Source organism: Acipenser ruthenus, chromosome 3, assembly GCF_902713425.1.
Source record: "Acipenser ruthenus chromosome 3, fAciRut3.2 maternal haplotype, whole genome shotgun sequence".
NCBI classification, from domain to species: domain Eukaryota; kingdom Metazoa; phylum Chordata; class Actinopteri; order Acipenseriformes; family Acipenseridae; genus Acipenser; species Acipenser ruthenus.
In genome coordinates, this window is record NC_081191.1 from 2,914,302 (window position 1) to 2,939,915 (window position 25,614).

The following is a 25,614-nucleotide window of genomic DNA, read 5'->3' on the forward strand; positions in this document are numbered from 1 at the left end:
TTAATGTAGATTAGGAATAGCAGAGGACCTAATACTGATCCCTGTGGTACACCACTGGTTACCTCACTCCATTTCGAGGTTTCTCCTCTAATCAGTACTTTCTGTTTTCTACCTGTTAACCACTCCCTAATCCATGTGCATGCATTTCCTTGAATCCCTACTGCGTTCAGTTTGAGAATTAATCTTTTATGCGGGACTTTGTCAAATGCTTTCTGGAAATCTAAATAAACCATGTCGTATGCTTTGCAGTTATCCATTTTCAATGTTGCATCCTCAAAAAAGTCAAGTAGGTTAGTTAGACATGATCTCCCTTTCCTAAAACCATGCTGGCTGTCTCCCAGGATATTGTTACCATATAAGTAATTTTCCATTTTGGATCTTATTATAGTTTCCATAAGTTTACATATAATAGAAGTCAGGCTTATTGGTCTGTAGTTACCTGGTTCGGTTTTGTCTCCCTTTTTGTGGATTGGTATTACATTTGCTATTTTCCAGTCTGTTGGTACAACCCCTGTGTCAAGAGACTGTTGCATGATCTTGGTTAGCGGTTTGTAAATAACTTCTTTCATTTCTTTGAGTACTATTGGGAGGATCTCATCCGGCCCAGGGGATTTGTTTATTTTAAGAGCTCCTAGTCCCTTTAACACTTCTGCCTCTGTTATGCTAAAGTTATTTAAAACTGGATAGGAACAGGTCGACATGTGGGGCATGTTGTCCGTGTCCTCCTTTGTAAAAACCTGTGAAAAGTAATCATTTAATATATTTGCTATTTTTTTTTCTTCATCTATGATTTTGCCATTTGTGTCTCTTAGACATTTAACCTCCTCTTTGAATGTTCTCTTGCTGTTATAATATTGGAAAAACATTTTGGAATTGGTTTTAGCCCCCTTAGCAATATTGATTTCTATCTCTCTCTTGGCCTTTCTAACTTCCTTTTTGACTTGTGTTTGCAGTTCCAAGTACTCTTTCTGTGTGCTTTGTTTTTGGTCCCTTTTAAACGCTCTGTAAAGTGCCTTTTTTCGCTGAATATTTTTTTTAATTGATCTATTAAACCATTTTGGCCATTTTGTTTTAGATTTAGATTTGTCTACTTTTGGGATGTAATTGTTTTGTGCCTCTAGTACTACATTTTTAAAAAACAGCCACCCTTTTTCTGTGGATGTTTTCTCTATTTTACTCCAATCTACTTCTGTTAGTCTCTGTTTCATACCTTCGTAGTTTGCTTTTCTAAAATTGTAAACTTTAGCTTTAGTCATTACTTTTGGGGTTTTAAAAAATATTTCAAATGAGACCATGTTGTGGTCTGAGTTTGCCAATGGCTCTCTGACCTCTGTTTTAGTTATTCTGTCTTCATTATTTGAAAAGACTAAGTCAAGGCATGCCTCCCCTCTAGTCGGTGCCTTGACAAATTCCGTTAGGAAGCAGTCATTTGTCATTTCCACCATTTCAATTTCGTCCGTCGTGCCCCCCATTGGGTTTTCCCATTTTATACAGGGGAAGTTGAAATCCCCCATTAGTATGGCTTCTCCTTTTCTACACGCATTTCGAATGTCATTGTATAACAGATTATTTTGCTCAGCGTCTGAATTTGGCGGTCTATAGCATGCTCCTATTATTATGCCCTTTGAATTTGTGTCCATTATTCTGACCCATATTACAGTCTCCTGTAAGGCCTATCTTACCAGATCACTGTTGATTTCATGTTTGGGTTTTGTCTTGTAAGATATACAGTCTCCTGTAAGGTCTATCTTACCAGATCACTGTTGATTTCATGTTTGGGTTTTGTCTTGTAAGATATACAGTCTCCTGTAAGGTCTATCTTACCAGATCACTGTTGATTTCATGTTTGGGTTTTGTCTTGTAAGATATACAGTCTCCTGTAAGGTCTATCTTACTAGATCACTGTAGATGTCAGGTGGCGGCTCCATGCAGTCAGACTCTCACCTCGCGCCCTTTGCAGGAGCCCTTGAAAGGGCTGGCGCTTGAAGAAGTGGGATCTAGAACAAAACCTCAGCGTCAAACAGGAGCAGTGAGGAGAAATGGACCAGTGGATCCACTGAAACCTTGACCCACCTGACCCGGTGGGATGGCAACCTGGAAGATCCTGTCGGTGGCCGTGAGGATTAAGGCTGGAGGTACCTCCTGCCCCGAAGCAAAAGAGGAGGAGGGGCGGTCGTTCTCGCCGACAAGCGAGAGAACAGGTGCTGCTTCCAGCGTCGGAGAGGGAGGTGCTGCCCGCCTGGGCGCCAGAGAGCGCAGCCCGTGTGCTGGAGAGTGAGATGGAGCTGTGGAGTTGCTGGAACCCCTACCCTTCCCGGATCCGGTGGGATGGCGGATGGGAGAACCTCTTTGAGGACCTAGAGGACCAGGGTTGGTGCTTCATCTGCGGGGAGTTTGGGCACGAAGTGGTGCGCTGTCTCTGCCAAGAGGGAGAAGAGCTGCCTGCCCGAAAACAGAAGCGGAAGAGGGAGGCACTGCCCCCTGCCTGACTGCAAGGAGCCTCCGTCTGACTGCCCCCCTTACAGAAGCCCAAGGGTTACCAGAGGGGTTAAGTGGGCGTCCCTGACCGAAGACCTAGCCTGGCAGAAGAAGGAGAGGAGACCGCGTGCATCACAGTGCTGCCCGCTAACCTCCTTACAAGTATCCAGGGGGGAAAAACTGGACATGAGGGCAGAGGGGCTGTGTTTTAAGGGAGGAGGTGACCGATTGCGGCTACGAGTTCCTTTGCGTCCTGCAGACTTTTTGGGGACAAAAAGAGACTAAGGTGGGGACAGTGTAATGATCTGTGCATTTGTGTTGTACTGTACTTCTGTGTATGTGTGTTTACGTGCTGTGTGTGTCTTATGTCGTTCCCGTTGTTTTTAACTGTGTTCCCTTCCCCCTCTGTATTTCCCGCCATTGTTTAACTCTGTCTCTGTTGCTGTGTGACCCTAGCCTGCGCACGGGGGCATGTTCTGTGTCTCCCATGTGATTGGCCCTTCCCTCTGTATCAGTCATGTAGTGCATGGTCTGTGTCTCCCCTGTGATTGGTCCCGTCTGTGAGTCACTGTGTGTTCACGTGTTCAGTGTGTTCCCATTGGCCTGAAGTGTGCAGCTGAGGACCAATGGGATGTGTTGAATAAAGTAGAGGGTGGCTGGGGTTATAAAAGGCGCTGTGACTCCCTGTTGTTGTTGTTGTGTCTGGTTGCTATGGTTCTGGAGTAGCTGACAGGGAGCTGTGACCTGTGTGTGTGCTGAAGCAAGAAGCTATTGGAACGAGAAACAAGCATGTTCATCTCTCCCGTTTTTCTTGGTGCCTGTGAAACGCTACATTATATATAATGTAGCATTTTATATATATCAATTAACAAAAAACAATTAAACTAAACCCAGAATGTGCCTACGCACATGTTTTCTGCAGGGAGGAATTAACCCCCTCCCTGCTGTCTTACAATATATATATATATATATATAACGTGGAAAATGTGTTATCGGCCGCATTGTCACCGTATCATTTAAAAGATGGACATGACCACTGTTATCTTGTGGCCGATAACACATTTTTCATGTAATATTATTGCCGTGCATTGGTCAGCACCTCATTGATGATAGAACATTGGAGTGCACAAATGGCTTTTTCATTTTTTGTATTTATATTGGAACAAACTCTGTTAACGCAGGCAGGTGCATCACACAGAGTGAGGCAATCCACACACAGGCGGAGAGCGGGCGCGAACCCGGGAGCTTTCGCACTAAAGCACAGCGCTGCTACATTGGTGTAAGAAGTGGACGCAGGTACCCCGACACGCATTCATCGGACTGTAGACTGGCAGGGGAGAGTGTAGCGTGCACAGGGGAAAGCAGCAGCAGTGCTGATTGGTGACGTAATCACACACGAAGATATAAGCCCCATATACGCTCCTTGCAATGGAGCTGGCTCTTTTGTACAGTGGTATCGGCACTATGTTTTAGTGCGAGAGATCCCGGGTTTGCGCCCACCCTCCGCCTGTGTGTGGATTGCGCCTGCCTGCGTTAACCGATATCGTTACCATATATATATATATATATATATATATATATATATATATATTGTAGCATGCACAGGGGAAGGCAGCAGTAGGGCTGGTAGGTGACGTAATCACACACAGGGACATAAGCCCGATATACGCTCCTTGCAAAGGAGCCGGCTCTTTTGTACAGCGGTATCGGCGCTATGCTTTAGTGCGAGAGGTCGCCCGCCCTCCGCCTGTGTGTGGATTTCCTCGCTCTGTGTGATGCGCCTGCCTGCGGGAACCGAATATGCTACAATATATATATATATATATATATATATATATATATATATATATATATATATATATATATATATATTTTAAGTGGTCAGTAACAAGAATATCATTCTTTGCAAGCCGAGCTCTGAAAATTAAAATGTTATGCCTCCTAGCTGTAGGTGAGGACTAAAGTTTTGCTGTCTGCAATACTGGAGAGATCAGAGAATTCTCTGGGATTGTATTTTCTTTCAAATTAAACTTTTGCCAAGTTCAGCAAAGCATGACTTAAGTAGTCACCACAAGAGCTTCCCCTGACAGCTCTGCAAGTCCACCTCAATCGAACCCATCGAAATGCAGTTTGCATTGTCTATTTTTTTCTGTTGTATTGCAGTATATAGTAGAATGGTGCTGGAAAAACAAAACAGAACAAAGTGATATGAACAACAGCACCATCTTGTGCTTAGATGTGTAATTGCAGTACAGTAGGCGTATTTCTTTCTAACTCGTTGCTTTTAAATGTATTTATTTGTTATTTTTGTTTTTTGTACTGATGCTGTACTATTGCAATTGTGTTTTGAAATAATTCAGTACTGGGAAAACGTATTTAAATACAGTGTCTTTGTTAATTTTGTGCCACCATAAGTTGCAGAATACTGATGTACAGCTATGGCCAAAAGTGTTGCGTTACTTAGAATTTTAGGATTGAGACAATAATAATAATAATAAAAACTATATGAACAGAATTTAGATTTTTTATTTAACATATGTGTATGAAAGAAATTACAAAATAACATCGTAAAAGTCTACCGGAAGCCATAATAGTAGTACAGTATTTCATGTTAGATTTTGAAATGTCACTTCTTAAAAATGTTATCAGTTTATTGTTAAGTATATGGAAAACTACAAAGCGTTATGTAATTCAATATGTGAACGTAACAGTATTGAGCAGGTTTCATTCATTTTTGTGAAGCACAGTTAGTTAATAGCGTGGCAAACCTTTAGGCCATAGCTGTACGAGATAATTAATAAACCTTGGCATTAAGCGTTTCAAAGTTGCAGTTTTTATTGAAGAGTCCGCATCGCGTCCATACGCAGTGCGATATATTGGACATTGCTGTGCTGTTCCCTCTTTCTGGGTCACTTGAAATAAGTTTCAGTAATATTTTTGGCATTATTAACTGGTTCGGGCAACTCCAGAAGACTGGTCAGATGTTGACGTTTTATTTGCTGCATTCCTAAAATTAGCATCTTCATTCTTTAGTCAGCCAGTAGCAGGTAAATGCCAAACATATCTCAACATGTGTGTAATATTAACTCGTAATATAAACAGCACTGTAAAAAATGTATTCAGTGCTCCAAGCAAACAAGTAGCTAAATGGATGAGTTTAGTATGAGAAATACAATAAACAACTGGTGAAATGCTGACTTTTGAACGTTGTATTTTCCTTTATATTTTTGTTTATTTCCCAATATGCAGCTATATGTAGACAGTATTTTAATAGCCCTCTTGTGACCACATTGCTTTCTACAACCTGGATAAAAATAGTATTTGCAAGCAGTACAGTAGTGCAGTACCTGTACTACCAGGGAGGCTGTGTGGTCCAGTGGTTAAAGAAATGGGCTCGTAACCAGGAGGTCTCCAGTTCAGATCCCTTCAGCCACCCTGAGCAAGTCACTTAACCTCCTTGTGCTCCGTCTTTCGGGTGAGACGTAATTGTAAGTGACTCTGCACTGATGCATAGTTCACACACCCTGTCTTTGTAAGTCGCCTTGGATAAAGGCATCTGCTAAATAAACAAATAATAATAATATAAAACAAAGCTATGCTGTTGCCGTTCATTTCAGCTTTGGTCTTATGGTTGAAATGTGATTGACAGTATCCATGATTGATTGCTTTAAAAGATCTGCAGACCTTCAATTTCCCTTGGCATCTTGGACTGTAGTCTGACAAGGTGGGTGTGGACTGCAACGGAATTAAATGTTTATCTCTGGAACTAGTCAAGGCGTGCACATGTTATTTAGAAAATAAATATCAGAAGAAGAAATTATTATATAAATATTGACAGTTGTTTTCCATACTAAACTGAAAGCTTCAGCCAGTATCTGTTTTATTAAACCTCTTAAAAAATTATTTCCTTTATTACGCTATTACCCAAAAACTCAGCAACACGTCTGTTTAAAACGCTGCCTTGCACGGTTTGCAACTGGATGGTTCTGTTTGTCTTATTTTTCTCACTTTATCATGTACAAGTTATTTTACTAGTTGTATTTGAAAGTGGAAAGTACACCTCTTTTTAAAAAATGAATACATGGCAGTATGACATTCTACAGCTTGCAACAAGCCAGGAAGATGCCACTGAGTTTGCTCATCTCGTCAGGGTGAACTTGTCTCTGTTCTCTGTAAAAATCATTTCGAAACTGGGAATTTATCTTGTGTATATTAAAAGAAGGGGTTATGCACTGAAGAGTGACATTGAGTGTGATGTTAGAAGGAAATTGTGTTTAGACTATTCACCACTAGATTTATTTGACCGATTATGTGGGCAACAACACAAACTTTTCTCTGTAACATGGAAACACCTGACAACTTTATCAACATCTGCCAGCTGTCTTGCCCATTGTGACTGAAAGGCTTGTCGGGGATTCCAGGGATGTCATTGTATATTTCACATTAGATTTTAAAGAAAAGTGAACTGCGCTATGAGTTGTCGTGTATGCCGTTTATCCCACTCTTGATCTCTGGAGTCTTTACTGCACTGTGTTGACTTTCCTTTCTACGCAGCTGAAGAAGGGCTTTTGTCTGAAGCGGCCTGAAATAAATTATATATTTTTTAAATCATTTTCACCTTTTGTGTACAGCCAAAACATTTTCTTTTAATTGTTTTCATTTTTGTACACTGCAGTTATACCTTCTTCCACTCATATATATATATATATATATATATATATATATATATATATATATATATATATATATATATATATATATATATATACACACACATTCATTATATATTTATATATTCAAGTTGAGTGATATAAAGGTAATGCCAGCACTAATGGAGTATAATTTAAACACACAGCAGTAATGTTTACCTAATGCATTGTTTATTTGATTTCATTTTCTACAGTAAGTCTAGGAGAGTAATGATATTACACATAACAAAACATCATTCTTTTTTTAAATTAGCGTTATTTATTCATCATATGTGAAACAATGAATCAAACCCAGGTGCTCTGTGAAGTGAATTAATATCCTGCCAAGATCGCAGTGCCTTTTGCAAAGTACATTCATAACTACACAGTGCAAAGTTCTCTCTGCCTCGCTTCGCCCACGCTACTCCACTACTCCGCTCGCTCCACTGGCTCCCGATCACCGCTCGCATCCAGTTCAAGACTCTTGTACTAGCCTACAGATGCCTTGACCAGACTGCACCCAGCTACCTCCAGACCCTCATCTCTCCCTACACCCCCACTCGACCTCTCCGCTCCGCCTGCACTAGAAGACTAGCTCTACCTCCGCTACGCTCCCCTGCCTCCAGAGCCCGCTCCTTCTCCACCCTTGCTCCGCAGTGGTGGAATGACCTTCCTACAGATGTCAGGACTGCCCAGTCCCTGACCACATTCCAGCGCCTCCTTAAGACTCACCTCTTCAAACAGCACCTGTAGAACTCCTCTGTTTGTATCCTGGGACACTATCACCCTTCATGTAAATGTGCTTTATTTTGCTCTTATCTGCCCCCTATTTTACTGCATTTAATCCTGTACTTCAGAATACTGTAATCTGCCAAGTGTTTAACCTGTAGTACTTTGTATTTAATCATATCCTGATGTAACTATCACTATTTAATCATATCCTGATGTAACTATCACTATTATCTGCTGTATTATTGAATTGTGGTTTGTCACACTTGTACTTTGCTTGAACAAAGTTATTGTATTTCTTGCTCTTATTGTATTACTTGTATTGTAACACTTGAAATGTATTTGCTTACGATTGTAAGTCGCCCTGGATAAGGGTGTCTGCTAAGAAATAAATAATAATAATAATAATAATAATAATAATAATAAAGTACATTCATAACTACACAGTGCAAAGTACATTCAGAACTACACAGTCCAAAGTACATTCAGAACTAATAATTTCTGTTTTTTTTCTTGAAAATGTTTGAATCGTGTTTATAAAAGGTCCGTTTTAAGATTACCATTTGCTCAACACCCTGATGTTGGGACATGCAGGTTTCAAGTGTATTTCATTTGCAATGTATACTTTTTAAAAGTTCACTTACAACAGTATTCTCAATAAAATGCACAGCACTTTTAATTTGTAATACTGTAGCAGGTTACGGTGGTGGATTACAGAATGAGGAATCAGCGTGTAAAACGAACAGGCACTTTTATTCAGGAACCGACGACACACTACACCCCAACCAGGCCCCCACTCTCCTGTGTGCAGCTCAGGAGGACCTGGGTGGGGACAACCAGACATGGAAATAATAAACAAAGTGCTGTAATCCAACAATGAAAGACAGACAACAAAGTACGGGTGAAATGGTTTCTGTTTTATTTTGTAAATCCAAACGGTCTGATTACCAAACAGTAAACAAAAGGAGGGCTGGCTGGCAGTACACAGGGATCCGTATTCCGCAGTGGATAATTATGGGTTGCAGTCCCGTAAATAATAACAATAATCCAGAACATACACACAAAACACAAACACAGTCACATATCCAAAGTGAGTGCTGTAGTGCTTGTGGTGAAGTACAAGTTATCTGTGATACAGTGTGCAATGTTGTCCGGGTTTAGTGCTGGCCTTAAACGACAGCTCCAGATCGTGTTAGCCGTCTAATCTAATAACAAACAAACAGTTATATTAAAGACGAGACAGACAAAACAAACAAAACACTCAGGGTACTTTTCTCTATACAGGTCCTTTCGGTTTAGAGTAACCATCACAAGGAACAGATCATCTCACTACGTCCCCTTTATATACCGTCAACCATGACCCCTTGGTTAACGAGCGCACCCGCTCCTCCAATCCGTGGATGCTACACCGTTAACCTTCTAGGTCAATGATTTAGTGTACCGCAGCTTAGTCTCCTTTCTAGATGGCAGACTTCCGCCTAACCCTGAACTGTTGGGCCATCCAGTCCAGGGCACTCAGTTCCCTTTACGCAGCGCCCATGCAGGTCGGGAAGGAGATCTAACACCAAGAATCATTCGATCTCTGTCACATACATCTATGTAAATGATCACAGAAAACAAACCGAACGGATATAACACAACCAATGAGAATGAATCCACTCAGTCCACAGTCCAGTGACCACCCCACCCTGCTCCTGCTGCAGCTGCTGTCTCTGACTGCACAGCCCTGAACAGTGCTGCCACCACTCTGCTACAATACTTTTTACTATACTATAATTAAAAATTAATTTCAGTGTCATTATAACTTTAATATAAACTGACAGCATGCAATAAAAAATACTAATAAGACATTCTTTTGCTGGTCCCTTGATATTCACATGAGAGTTGACTAATAAATGTTATATGTAAACAAAAAAGCTAACAAAACAATACCAGTAAATGCTACTCAGTATATATAACCATCAACCATCAGCTTTCTCACGTTTTGCAATATGGGCATATATTTAGTTTTATTTTCAAAGCTACAGTATAGATGAACACAACTTAATATCTGGTGCATCCTTGCACTCTATTTCAGAAGGTCACATGAAGGATATATAATAAGTCTGGTTATTATGGCATAAGAGTTATTTATATTTCATTGTATTGACCTTGCCAGTAAGAAAAAATGTGTACAGTCATCCAGATCACACTTACTCCAGTTGAACAGACAAAGTAAAGTCTCTGCCTCTTTCTATAAGGCTGCAGACAATACACTGTACAAGAAGTGCAATGCCAATTGGAATTATTAGATGGAAAAACACCATTACTTGTTCGTATATTTATTATGTACAACAAATTGTGAACAGGGTCAGGTTACATTTGAAATCACTGTGTCCTTGATTTCAAGTTCCTTATTGTAGATCCCAGTGAGCGGTATTGCTATCCTTATAACCCTCCCTGATCCCCAAGGTTTGATAATTGTTCTGGCCTTTCCTGTTAATTTGCACCCTGTATTGACAAATATTGAGTGGAGTTTGAAAAGTCCATTGTAACATTCTTTTTAAAAATCTGGCACTTTGATCACATGATTACAATACTACTGAACAGAAATGAGGGCTGGTCTTATAAACCGTGTATCAATGCCACACTTTGTAACTTTAAACAATTATTTTCACCCACAGCCCATCATTAACAACACACCTTAAAAGAATTTCCCAAGCAGCGCAGAAGAAAATAATATTTATAACCCATTACACATGCATGGAAAAAAATACTGCCTTTATAAATATAAACAGTAAATATATACACACAAAACACATTGATGTACAGTATAGGTAGATAGCTACAGTACAGGGACCCTACACTTAACAAAAGATAATTCAAGAAAACATGTTAAATGGAAGCATTTGGTGAACATTAGCCACTAATTACTATGACAAAAACCAAAACACACAATTTCTGGTAGTTTAACAAACACGCCTTATAAAAAAAAACAAAAGCACTTAACATGTCTTGAATGATCCTATAGTTAAGTGTAGGGGGCCAATACGTTTGTGTTCAACTGTATTTCATCCAGTGAAAGGTACAGCAAAGTCCCTGAAAGACGCTGCTTCACTAGTGCAGAGGGGGTCTGCAGGCGTTCATCATCATGGTGTTGGTCACTGCAATGGCAGTCCCCGAGCCCTTGGAGCTCTTCTGCATGCTGGCGATGTCCCTGCTGGTCTGCTCCGCCTCTGGCTTGCGGAAGATGCCCTTCATGGTGGACTTGAAGTTGTTGGTCACAAAGCAGTAGACGATGGGGTCCATGCAGCTGTTGAGGCTGCTGAGGGTGACGGTGACGTGGTAGACGATCAGGCTGACGTGGTGGGGCATGTCTGGGTATGCATAGACCAGCACCTGCCGGACATGGAAGGGGGTGAAGCAGATCATGAAGATGACCAGCACGGTAACCAGCAGCTGGACAGCTCGCATTCTCCGCTCGCGGCTCTGCTGCATCCGGCCGCGCCTGGACAGGGCACACATGATGCGGATGGTGAAGACCACGATGATGATCAGGGGCACGAGGAACTCGAAGACGGTCAGGGCGAAGAGCTTGGAGAGGCAGCAAGCGGCGTACTTGATTGCCGTGGTCAGGATGGAGTAGGTCACCACGATGGCGAAGAGCCATATGAAGATGCAGATGCCCTTGGCGTAGTTTTGGTTCCTCCACTTGTGGGAGGCCTCCACTTGGACAATGGCAAGGTAGCGGTCCACACAGATGCAAGTGAGGAAGAGGATGCTGCAGTACATGTTGACGAAGTAGCTGAAGATGTGCACGAAGGAGCAGGTGAGGCAGACCCCTCCACTGTAGTACATGATGATCCGGGTGGGCAGAGAGAAGCCCACCAGGAGGTCGGTGATCACCAGGTTGATAGTGTAGATCACTGATGTTGTCTTGGGTTTAGTGCGGAAGCAGAAGACGTACAGAGCCAGGCTGTTCAGGAGGATGCCCACAAGGAAGATAAGGACGTTGATCACGATCAGGGCTATCCACAAGCTGTAGAAGTCATTGTAAAGGGCCTCGTCCAGGTGGGCCAATTTATGCAAGTATGAGTCCTGGTGGATCTGGGAGCTGAGGTTGTGCGTAGGCACAGGGGTCACGCTCAGGAAGTAATTGCCTTCAGTGGAAGACTCCATGATTTTGAGATTGGTCCCAACCTAGAAAATAAATGGAAACAAGTATCTGGTTATTTTCAGGGAAAACCTAACAAAGGATGCAGGTGCCTACACATTTGAGATCAGTATATGCAGCTATTGTATCTAGCCAGTAGGGGGCGCTGTGTTATAGTATATATTATGGCAGGGCAAATCCCTGCCTGAAGAAAATGTGTTTGGTAGTTGGCAGGGGTAGGGTTAATTTCTGTCCCTGCCAGATAAATGTTTGCACAGCCACAGGTGTAAGTAGTTCATTTAATTTAATTGACTACCAGTTAATTAGTTTTTTTAGTTTAATTAGTATCACCTGCCTGTAATTAGCAGGCAGGTATAAAACCAGAGACAAAATGTTTGTTTGGGGCAGTCTCCAGTCTGTGTGAAGAAAGAGGCTGTTGTTTGGACAGGGTAGCTCACACAGCGTAGCTCACACAGCTCACACAGCGTAGCTCACACAGGGTAGCTCACACAGGGTAGCTCATACAGGGAGCTCACACAGGGTAGCTCACACAGCGTAGCTCACACAGCTCACACAGCGTAGCTCACACAGGGTAGCTCATACAGGGAGCTCACACAAGGGAGCTCACACAGCGTAGCTCACACAGGGAGCTCACACAGCGTAGCTCACACAGGGTAGCTCACACAGGGAGCTCACACAGGGTAGCTCACACAGGGGAGCTCACACAGGGTAGCTCTCACAGGTTAGCTCACACAGGGTAGCTCACACAGCGTAGCTCACACAGGGAGCTCACACAGGGTAGCTCACACAGGGTAGTGCTTCATTGACCCTCAACACCCCTACCACATGACCATAATACCCAATGAACCTTAGGTTTAGGGTTAGGTTATTGTTGTGTGTATTTAAAGTTACGGCCAATACCCCACGAACCTTAGGTTTAGGTTATTGTTATGAAATAAGCTTTGTTTTAGTACCTAAATGTATCACCCTTATCATGTGATCGGGCTGTAGCATATAATGACGACATCCATTAAGAGTTGCAATACCCCTCTCGAAATAAGAAAGAAATGGATAGATCTAGCGAACTTCAAATATAATTTTTCTGGTTCTACAAGTCTACTAGAGTGGCCATTTTGAAATCGCTTTGAAGCAGACTTTAAAGTTATAAGTGTAAAAAGTTGTCAGGATGTTAACAATGAGAAAAAAAATTACAGGTACATATTTAAACAGTAAAAAAGGTGAAAAAAAACGATGGTCTGAAATCTAGGTCCTGCGTGCAGCTCAGTGTTTGGGAAAAGATTTTGTGATCTCTTTGTCAAGCTGTCAGTCTAACATGTGAAGGGGCATAGGACTTTTTGGAAAAGGAGAATATTAAGTTCTTGTTACGCATCAGTGATTGCAACACAGTTTCTATTTTTACACGTTCTGAATCCTCTTTTCTGTTTTTCTGGAAATCATATGTAATAATTCCTTAAATCCCTGACTGCTATCTCTTTTGTTGGTATTCCTTGTAGCAACAACCAAAACCACACCGGAGCAGCTTGAGAAAGACATTGGCAGGTTTCTTTTTGCTATCTATAGTAGCTATGATTGTATTCGGTTGTTATTTGTATGTGGGTAATTCGGATGCTATTTTCAATGTCTAGTTTAGAGTTTCAAAGAGCTGTCAAATTTGTTTTTTATGACTGAAAGAGGCCAGATGAGATTGGGTTGGATAACTAGCTAATTTCACACTGTAAAAACTATCCTGACCGTGTATAAACTTAGCTTAGGCAAATCATTTTTAGTAACATGGATAAGAAATGTTGGTCATCTACACAACAAGGGTGCTCAGCATGTGGAAAGGCTGGGCACCACATTCATTCATCTGCAGAACAAGGGTGCTCAGCATGTGGAGAGGCTGGGCACCGCATTCATTCATCTGCAGAACAAGGGTGGACAGCATGTGGAGAGGCCGGGCACCGCATTCATTCATCTGCAGAACAAGGGTGCTCAGCATGTGGAGAGGCCGGGCACCGCATTCATTCATCTGCAGAACAAGGGTGGACAGCATGTGGAGAGGCCGGGCACCGCATTCATTCATCTGCAAAACAAGGGTGGACAGCATGTGGAGAGGCCGGGCACCGCATTCATTCATCTGCAGAACAAGGGTGGACAGCATGTGGAGAGGCTGGGCACCGCATTCATTCATCTGCAGAACAAGGGTGGACAGCATGTGGAGAGGCTGGGCACCGCATTCATTCATCTGCAGAACAAGGGTGCTCAGCATGTGGAGAGGCCGGGCACCGCATTCATTCATCTGCAGAACAAGGGTGGACAGCATGTGGAGAGGCTGGGCACCGCATTCATTCATCTGCAGAACAAGGGTGCTCAGCATGTGGAGAGGCCGGGCACCGCATTCATTAATATACACAACAAGGGTGGACAGCATGTGGAAAGGCTGGGCACCGCATTCATTCATCTGCAGAACAAGGGTGCTCAGCATGTGGAGAGGCCGGGCACCGCATTCATTCATCTGCAGAACAAGGGTGGACAGCATGTGGAGAGGCCGGGCACCGCATTCATTCATATACACAACAAGGGTGGACAGCATGTGGAAAGGCTGGGCACCGCATTCATTCATCTGCAGAACAAGGGTGGTCAGCATGTGGAGAGGCTAGGCACCGCATTCATTTAATCTCCTGCACTTAACCCTTCAACCCCTTGGGTATTGCATATTCCCATCTTGATAACAAACACTGTGTCAAATTGTTGTGTCGGATTGTTACTGATTGTGAAAGCAATGACAGTCAGCTCACTCGGTAGTCAATCAAGGTCAGAAACTCACAGTAAGCTCCTTGTGCTCCAAGTATCCTAATTCAGAGTAACGATGCTTGAAGCTGCTATCAAGTGAGGGCTCTGGGAGGTCAGCATTTTGACTGATGACTTCATAACATCAGCACATTTGACATCTTTGTATGAATTTGTTCATACTTGAGTACAGCGACACTAAATGGGGTTGAAGACCAAACAAACAAAAACATCTTTAACCTAATTAACTGATGATACCTACGACTGTTTTACTCATGTTAAAAAACAAAGTCTTTACTTGAACTATGAATACATGTATTCACCTTGGCCAGAGCTCATTTAACATCTACTGAGTGAAACGCAGGTGCCTGTTAGTGGTAGCCAATATGTTTTACAGGTTTTATTTACCCAGTGAATGTTTTCCAAACCCTTAGCATAGGTATTAATAAAACATTTTGTAAACACACTCTTATAGTTTATAGTTCCCTGTTTTTTTTTTGCAGTAATTGCTTTTAACAGTCAGAACTTACAATAACACAGTGGTGCAGGGTCACTCTTTATTTACATCAGGCTACTTTACCTTTCATACACATGGATATTTTCCAGCTTGACTCATCTACTGTAAATGTTAGCTGCTTGCTATTCAGCTGTGCAGTGCTATGGCACTACAGCAATCCATGCTCAGTACTTGATAAGTGTTCTAACTCAGCTGCACCGCTTGTGTCACAATTCTCCGATACGCCAAATGGGCTTGATATCTAAGAATGATTTTTCATTCAATCTGTCATTGAAATAAGATCATCTGTCCTGGGGCCGACTGGCCAATAGGAGCAACACAGCTCTTGGTTCATATGTGTGTTAATAGAGTACATGTTTCACTGTCATTTTAAAACTTTTCATTATAGCATTATTACTGTTACTGAAATGGCATTATAGTGTAGATGCAATAATGCAGAGACAGCTCTTAAAAAGGATTTGTAAATCCATTCCCTAAAATCAGTTTTGCATTAATGATAAATCAGAATCATCAACCACACTGGGACACCAGTAATGGTAGACAGAGTCATCAAACACACTGGGACACCAGTAATGGTAGACAGAGTCATCAAACACACTGGGACACCAGTAATGGTAGACAGAGTCATCAAACACACTGGGACACCAGTAATGGTAGACAGCAGCAGCCAAGCAGCCAGCACTGTGAGCTGGACAGAAAGAAGCTTCCTGTACTGTAGGTAACTGAGCTGGACAGAAAGAAGCTTCCTGTATTGTAGGTTACTGATGTGGACAGAAAGAAGCTTCCTGTATTGTAGGTTACTGATGTGGACAGAAAGAAGCTTCCTGTATTGTAGGTAACTGAGCTGGACAGAAAGAAGCTTCCTATATTGTAGGTAACTGAGCTGGACAGAAAGAAGCTTCCTGTATTGTAGGTAACTGAGCTGGACAGAAAGAAGCTTCCTGTATTGTAGGTAACTGAGCTGGACAGAAAGAAGCTTCCTGTATTGCAGGTAACTGTGAGCTGGACAGAAAGAAGCTTCCTGTATTGTAGGTAACTGTGAGCTGGACAGAAAGAAGCTTCCTGTATTGTAGGTAACTGATGTGGACAGAAAGAAGCTTCATGTACTGTAGGTAACTGAGCTGGACAGAAAGAAGCTTCCTGTACTGTAGGTAACTGAGCTGGACAGAAAGAAGCTTCCTGTATTGTAGGCAACTGTGAGCTGAACAGAAAGAAGCTTCCTGTATTGTAGGTTACTGATGTGGACAGAAAGAAGCTTCCTGTATTGTAGGTAACTGAGCTGGACAGAAAGAAGCTTCCTGTATTGTAGGTAACTGTGAGCTGAACAGAAAGAAGCTTCCTGTATTGTAGGTTACTGATGTGGACAGAAAGAAGCTTCCTGTATTGTAGGTTACTGATGTGGACAGAAAGAAGCTTCCTGTATTGTAGGTTACTGATGTGGACAGAAAGAAGCTTCATGTACTGTAGGTAACTGAGCTGGACAGAAAGAAGCTTCCTGTACTGTAGGTAACTGAGCTGGACAGAAAGAAGCTTCCTGTATTGTAGGTAACTGTGAGCTGGACAGAAAGAAGCTTCCTGTATTGTAGGTAACTGAGCTGGACAGAAAGAAGCTTCCTGTATTGTAGGTAACTGTGAGCTGAACAGAAAGAAGCTTCCTGTATTGTAGGTAACTGAGCTGGACAGAAAGAAGCTTCCTGTATTGTAGGTAACTGTGAGCTGAACAGAAAGAAGCTTCCTGTATTGTAGGTAACTGTGAGCTGAACAGAAAGAAGCTTCCTGTATTGTAGGTAACTGAGCTAGACAGAAAGAAGCTTCCTGTATTGTAGGTAACTGTGAGCTGAACAGAAAGAAGCTTCCTGTATTGTAGGTTACTGATGTGGACAGAAAGAAGCTTCCTGTATTGTAGGTAACTGAGCTGGACAGAAAGAAGCTTCCTGTATTGCAGGTAACTGTGAGCTGGACAGAAAGAAGCTTCCTGTATTGTAGGTAACTGAGCTGGACAGAAAGAAGCTTCCTGTATTGCAGGTAACTGTGAGCTGGACAGAAAGAAGCTTCCTGTATTGTAGGTAACTGTGAGCTGGACAGAAAGAAGCTTCCTGTATTGTAGGTAACTGAGCTGGACAGAAAGAAGCTTCCTGTATTGTAGGTTACTGATGTGGACAGAAAGAAGCTTCATGTACTGTAGGTAACTGAGCTGGACAGAAAGAAGCTTCCTGTACTGTAGGTAACTGAGCTGGACAGAAAGAAGCTTCCTGTATTGCAGGTAACTGTGAGCTGGACAGAAAGAAGCTTCTTGTATTGTAGGTAACTGTGAGCTGGACAGAAAGAAGCTTCCTGTATTGTAGGTTACTGATGTGGACAGAAAGAAGCTTCCTGTATTGTAGGTAACTGAGCTGGACAGAAAGAAGCTTCCTGTATTGTAGGTAACTGTGAGCTGAACAGAAAGAAGCTTCCTGTATTGTAGGTTACTGATGTGGACAGAAAGAAGCTTCCTGTATTGTAGGTTACTGATGTGGACAGAAAGAAGCTTCATGTACTGTAGGTAACTGAGCTGGACAGAAAGAAGCTTCCTGTATTGTAGGTAACTGTGAGCTGAACAGAAAGAAGCTTCCTGTATTGTAGGTTACTGATGTGGACAGAAAGAAGCTTCCTGTATTGTAGGTAACTGAGCTGGACAGAAAGAAGCTTCCTGTATTGCAGGTAACTGTGAGCTGGACAGAAAGAAGCTTCCTGTATTGTAGGTAACTGAGCTGGACAGAAAGAAGCTTCCTGTATTGTAGGTAACTGTGAGCTGGACAGAAAGAAGCTTCCTGTATTGTAGGTAACTGTGAGCTGAACAGAAAGAAGCTTCCTGTATTGTAGGTTACTGATGTGGACAGAAAGAAGCTTCCTGTATTGTAGGTTACTGATGTGGACAGAAAGAAGCTTCATGTACTGTAGGTAACTGAGCTGGACAGAAAGAAGCTTCCTGTATTGTAGGTAACTGTGAGCTGGACAGAAAGAAGCTTCCTGTATTATAGGTAACTGAGCTGGACAGAAAGAAGCTTCCTGTATTGTAGGTAACTGTGAGCTGAACAGAAAGAAGCTTCCTGTATTGTAGGTAACTGAGCTGGACAGAAAGAAGCTTCCTGTATTGTAGGTAACTGTGAGCTGAACAGAAAGAAGCTTCCTGTATTGTAGGTAACTGTGAGCTGAACAGAAAGAAGCTTCCTGTATTGTAGGTAACTGAGCTGGACAGAAAGAAGCTTCCTGTATTGTAGGTAACTGTGAGCTGAACAGAAAGAAGCTTCCTGTATTGTAGGTTACTGATGTGGACAGAAAGAAGCTTCCTGTATTGTAGGTAACTGAGCTGGACAGAAAGAAGCTTCCTGTATTGCAGGTAACTGTGAGCTGGACAGAAAGAAGCTTCCTGTATTGTAGGTAACTGTGAGCTGAACAGAAAGAAGCTTCCTGTATTGTAGGTAACTGAGCTGGACAGAAAGAAGCTTCCTGTATTGTAGGTTACTGATGTGGACAGAAAGAAGCTTCTTGTATTGTAGGTAACTGTGAGCTGGACAGAAAGAAGCTTCCTGTATTGTAGGTAACTGTGAGCTGGACAGAAAGAAGCTTCCTGTATTGTAGGTAACTGAGCTGGACAGAAAGAAGCTTCCTGTATTGTAGGTAACTGTGAGCTGGACAGAAAGAAGCTTCCTGTATTGTAGGTAACTGATGTGGACAGAAAGAAGCTTCCTGTATTGTAGGTAACTGTGAGCTGAACAGAAAGAAGCTTCCTGTATTGTAGGTAACTGAGCTGGACAGAAAGAAGCTTCCTGTATTGTAGGTAACTGTGAGCTGGACAGAAAGAAGCTTCCTGTATTGTAGGTAACTGAGCTGGACAGAAAGAAGCTTCCTGTATTGTAGGTAACTGTGAGCTGGACAGAAAGAAGCTTCCTGTATTGTAGGTAACTGATGTGGACAGGAAGAAGCTTCCTGTATTGCAGGTAACTGTGAGCTGGACAGAAAGAAGCTTCCTGTATTGTAGGTAACTGAGCTGGACAGAAAGAAGCTTCCTGTATTGTAGGTAACTGTGAGCTGGACAGAAAGAAGCTTCCTGTATTGTAGGTAACTGAGCTGGACAGAAAGAAGCTTTCTGTATTGTAGGTAACTGAGCTCGACAGAAAGAAGCTTCCTGTATTGTAGGTAACTGAGCTGGACAGAAAGAAGCTTCCTGTATTGTAGGTAACTGTGAGCTGGACAGAAAGAAGCTTCCTGTATTGTAGGTAACTGAGCTGGACAGAAAGAAGCTTTCTGTATTGTAGGTAACTGAGCTCGACAGAAAGAAGCTTCCTGTATTGTAGGTAACTGAGCTTGACAGAAAGAAGCTTCCTGTATTGTAGGTAACTGTGAGCTAGACAGAGAAATGTGCCCCTGAGGGCTCAGTACTGTACAGTTATGCCTTTTCATTTAAAACATCATTGCACAGTATGATGCATGCTGGGGCGCTCTGGGGTTCAGAAGATGTCCCATCCTAGGTAGTCTATTTATAGATATTGTTTATTTATGTAAGGAGGAACAGGACAGCGCTTGTGCAGGATGTTGGAGAGATCATGCACACTCCACAGTGCTGCACAGTGTTGCGTTTGATTCTCTGGGACCTGTTGTTTAATTCTGTGGAGTGATTAATTCCCTTGTTTATAATAATGGGATGAAGCACACGCCTGCCGATGTACACTGTGACATATATGTGTGCAAATCTTTGTCAGAGGCCTGCAATTTACCAAATTAGGAAAGAATGGGAAGAATAAGTCCAGGAGCCAAGGGATTAATCCCACCCACCCAGGAGTGTTCCACTGCTGCCACATGCTCATAAACGTCTAGTACACTCTACCATAAATGTCAAACTGGGAAAGCCATGTATAAATTCAACAGGAACGGCAGTCTTCAGATTCTCTAAATTACAAACAAGTTACCACATTAGCAATTGGGCAGCAGTGTGGAGTAGTGGTTAGGGCTCTGGACTCTTGACTGGAGGGTCGTGGGTTCAATCCCCAGTGGGGGACACTGCTGTTGTACCCTTGAGCAAGGTACTTTACCTAGATTGCTCCAGTAAAAACCCAACTGTATAAATGGGTAATTGTATGTAAAAATAATGTGATATCTGTATAATGTGAAATAATGTATAATGTGATATCTTGTAACAATTGTAAGTCGCCCTGGATAAGGGCGTCTGCTAAGAAATAAATAATAATAATAATAATAATTCAAGACCTTTAAATAATTACTGCTGTTTTATTTTTTATTTTGTTACTTGAAGGGGTGTTGTATTTTATAAATTCACGTGTTTTTTTTTTTATTTTTAAACACCCAAATCTGTTGCAGATATGTTTTCATTGCAATTATATTTATGTACATACTGTATATATATATATATATATATATATATATATATATATATATATATATATATATATACAACTTATTAGAAACCGTTAACCCGAACAAGATAAAGGCGCGACTGCAGTATACTGCTTTACTTAAAAACAAGAATCTGCATCTTGTTTTTTGCACCCTGCTGTAGTTTGCACTGTTTTTATTTTTTGTTTACGGGCGTTTTTGACTAAGGATGCACCAAATCCAAGTTTTTGGGATTCGGCCGAATACCAAATCCATCTCAAAAGATTCGGCCAAATATCGAACCAAATACCAAATCCTACAAAAACTGTCAAGAAAACTGAAGGAAACTGTTGAATGAAAAACAGACTGGCAGCTACTAACAATAGGCGCGCACAATCTATAGTTTTGAGCCTTTTAGTTAACAGTACTGTTTTATTACCGAATGACAGTGCTTAATTTGAGCCGGGGCGGAGCCTCGGAACCTCTGGGCGTGCAGACTTCCTTCCAGACTCCTCTGAATGCATTTAATGTGTTTGTGTTTTAAACCATTTAAATGCAAAACTATAACAAAACATGTATAGTAGGATTTTTTTTTAAATGTATTATTTGTCCTGCGGTTGTCTTTAATATTTTTTTCTGCACGTACTACTACTTTGTATATGATGTAGAATACATGAATGTAAACATCTAACACTAGTACGTACAATACTCTTTCAAATAAACGTGTTATGATTTTGAATGTGCGGTTCTTAGGACGGTATTATTGTCATTGCTTGCTGTCAGCAGCTGCGTTACTGTACAGTGCGTGCGCCACCAGCAATTTAGGGAATTTTTATTAAATACAAACGTTACGTTCGATACCGGATTCGTGTCTTTTATTTAAAGAACCGGACACATTGGAGGGATGTATTAAAGTGGATGTGCGGATATAGGATTCGGATTCGGTTCACCGAATCCTAAGTATTCAGCCGAATCCGAACCCTGCTCAAAAAGTAGGTATTCGGGCCGAAACCGAATCCTGGATTCGGTGCATCCCTATTTTTGACTACACAGAAGAGCTGTTTTTGAGACCCCAAACAGAACCCCACTTCCAAGGGGCAGCCTGTCAGTGACTTTGCAGGGACTTTGTTGGGGTGCAACATTCCTGTTTTTGCCATGCAACACCGCCAAAATGATTATTATTTGTATTGTTATTACTCATGAACTAATCTATAGCCCTGCAGCACTCTCAATGAGGACTGAGTTCAGTTTGTAATGTGGTTAGTTCCATCACTTCCAAACTAGAACGTTGATGCTGTGGTATGTGAGATGGTTGTACCAAGCCGATTTCGTGTGGGGCGGAGCAAAGGACTCTGACGCATATCTGGTGTACCCTGTACTGAGAGTAGGGGGTGTAAACACCCAGCTTGGCATAACAGATATGTTGGCTGTAGTTATTAAATACGAAGTCAAGTGCAATTTTGGTAGAATTGCTTTCTCTTGGCTTGTAATAGCAGTTTGTGCTGGATAAGCTAACAGTGCAGCACGCCCTACATATAAATTAGCCTAACATCCTAGTACAACATCCTACAAACCTTATCATTATGCAAAATATCACTGTATATTTCCATATGGCAATTTTCTTAAAGCTAAATTGCTTGCATAAGATATTACATGTGAAAATACTGAATGACAGAGCTGCGGTAATAGCAATCCCATTTAATATATTTCTTTAACCCTAATGACGGCAGTTCATATTCACAATATATTCATCTATATTTTAATCAGCCAATCATACATCATCTTGGCTCTTGGCTCTGCCGTCTGCAAATTTAACAAGTTTGCTTTATACCAGAATCTAAGTCATTAATGTAGATTAGGAATAGCAGAGGACCTAATACTGATCCCTGTGGTACTCCACTGGTTACCTCACTCCATTTTGAGGTTTCTCCTCTAATCAGTACTTTCTATTTTCTACATGTTAACCACTCCCTAATCCATGTGCATGCATTTCCTTGAATCCTTACTGCGTTCAGTTTGAGAATTAATCTCTTAAAGATCACTGTTAGATCCTTTGAATCTGGAGACTTAAGATACAATAATGGAAAGTCCCATAATTACTATACTTGGGTATATTACTGTCTCGTTCTCTACAGTAGTATTAAAAAGCTGTGTCTGTGTTGGATTGGATCCACTTGGAATACTGTTATCTCCTTATCCACTTGAAACACCCTGTAGTTATGCCTTATTGAATTATTGAAAATCTTTTAAAATCCCTCAGACTTCATAACACCTGACAATATATATCTATATACTAATGAATATACAAAAAAGTAGGTTTTCTGACCAAGAAAAAAAAAAATACAGAACAAATCACTAACTGGTTCCACAAAATGCCAATCAATTATGGGCCAGACTTAAATCATCAAGATGCCTCGATTTAGTAAACATTGACAAAGGGTTATCTAGTAAAATATCTTAACAACAAATCTGCCATGGTAAAAGCAAAATAAAGTATAGTTAAGCACAGGACAGTACAGTAATATGCCACCTTGAACTAGATCTGACCTCTAATACAATCCCTGCACTTGTAAAAGCGATAGTACAATCCACAGCAATTACTGAATGACTGTTCTGCTTTTGTTTGGTCCAATTGCAGAAATGCAGTACAAGGGACAGTGACGAAGGCAACCAAAGCAACGATCAAGAAGAAGAAACAGTAACTCTGAAACAACGACCACACAGAACAGAACTGCAACTTTCAAAATCACTTTGTCCCTCTGGCCAGATTAAAGAAAGCTGGCGTCCTTTGCAAAGATATTTCCAATGCACTATGTAGGTTCTTTAGGGTTGTAGTGTATCTTGGTTGATAGTGACAGACAACACTGTACTGTGCAGTTTAATATCATACACACATGGCAGCCTCACAACGGTGATAAAGCGGTCTAAAACAGTTCAGTTTGACCTTTAGAAACATAGCTATCTCTAAAACGTCTGTTAGCGATGTGGGGATGTCATTATATAACTGCATTGTAGTACTTGGTAAACCCTGGAAAACAGAAGAGCAGCAGCCCACAGTATTCTTTGGGTTGGATGAGTTAGCCCCATGCTTTGGGGAGACCTTCAGCTGCCAGAATGTTTTAGGTGTTGCTCTGTTTATGGTAATCATTTAATACTGTTCTTTGAAATTATAAGACATATAGAACACCCCATTGTTTCTGGAGTTTGGATTTGTTGTGCCTATGAAATCAAGCCATTGGAACTGAAAAGCTTGAACAAAATTTTACAAAAAGGCAAATCAGTGACTGTCTAATTTAATTGTTGACTTTAGTAGGCCACACATGCAATCATGTAAAAATAGTAAGAGAAAGGGAACACAGAGCCATAAATGGTAACAAGCATGAGACTTTTTAGAAGTTGTTTAAGATGTCTAATTAAAGCACAAAGTAGTCATTCTCACACATGAGTGCCTATTGTTTCTATATCACTGATTACTGATCACACCCTGAGGTTTTCATGCAGGTAGGTATATAAATGATATAAATGACAAATCTTGAGGCGTTTTAATAAATTTGCACACTGCTGTATCTCAGATAGTCTCAGAAAACACCAATTCTTTGACAGACAGTCAGCAGTGAAAATAATAATACAAGCCATGGACCTGATTATACAACATAATAATAATAATAATAATAATAATAATAATAATAATAATAATAATAATAATAATAACTTTACACTGACAGATACTTGGGTTTTTTAATACAGAATTCGAATATTGATCTAGAAGGTTTACATTTTGCATACAGTTAAATCTATACATAAAAAAATAGATACAGGTACTTTTTCAATCATTTCATCCTGTTTATATATATATATATATATATATATATATATATATATATATATATATATATATATATATATATAAAACAGGATGAAATGATCAGTAGATACCCTGTGCTTTTTTATGAAATAATAAGAATACAAACACCATAAAACAGTACTGAAATATTTACACTCCTGAGACGTTGCTAGCCAATCAGATTGCTGAAAAAGTTTTATAATTAAGAAGTAAAATCAACTGTAGTAATACTAAACTATGTCTTACTCAGTACTTCAGTATGGTACTTAATCTGAAAAAAACCAAACAAACCCCTGACCTACCTTGAGACAAGGCAGCTTGCAGCAGTATACACTGCCTTGCAGTTGAATTAGTTCAGATGGATGTCCGCTGGGGCTAAATGTGAAATCCAAAGGAAACAGTTGAAGGGACGGTCTGCTGGTGACCAGTGGACCTATTTACTTTGCTACTGGTTTTCCACAGCAGTCTGGTTGCTACTTTAACAAAACAGCCCTGAGCTAAAGGGAATGTTGGCTGTGTTCTGTTTTCCCTACAGTGTTGTAAATTGTGTCTGCAGCCCTGTGAGAAAGACCACTTGTATCTGTATTTGCCTCTCTCTCTCTCTCTCTCTCTCTCTCTCTCTCTCTCTCTCTCTCTCGCTCTCTCTCTCTCTCGCTCTCGCTCTCCCAGATGTCTGTAATCTCTGATGAATCTGTTTGGACTTTTTTCCCCAAGCTGTTGACACTAGCAGAGGAGCCAAACCTTCCCAAGTAAAAGTTTTTGCAAGGTCAGTAGGCAGTTTTCTAATCGCAGACAGATATTATTATTATTATTATTATTTTTTGGTATAAGCGTGATGCGTGGAAATATTACCAATAAAAACAAAACAAAACAAACAAACAAAAAAAAAACACAGCACAGCCGAAATTAAAAAAAAGGTTTGTTTTTGACTCATGGTTTCCCATACCATGGTTTTCCCTGCCTAGTTAAGTTTATTACACTACCCTGCTTTTGGTCCATTTTCTCTGAAGCACTGTTTACAAACACACAACAATACAACATTCTCAATCTTGTATTAAGCCAA

The 25,614-nt window shown here is 41.0% G+C and overlaps 1 protein-coding gene across 1 annotated transcript; it reads right to left on the reverse strand.

Moving 5' to 3' along the window:
• Positions 1-8,664: 8,664 nt before the first annotated feature.
• On the reverse strand, positions 8,665-25,136 carry LOC117435755 (G-protein coupled receptor 20-like). The gene is made up of 2 exons (XM_034059168.3): positions 24,854-25,136; positions 8,665-12,074 (listed from the first exon to the last, which is right to left on the reverse strand). Exon 2 carries the CDS (start codon positions 12,051-12,053, stop codon positions 10,992-10,994), a length of 1,062 nt encoding a protein of 353 aa, XP_033915059.3. The 5' UTR covers positions 12,054-12,074; positions 24,854-25,136; the 3' UTR covers positions 8,665-10,991.
• Between the last annotated feature and the right edge of the window lie 478 nt (positions 25,137-25,614).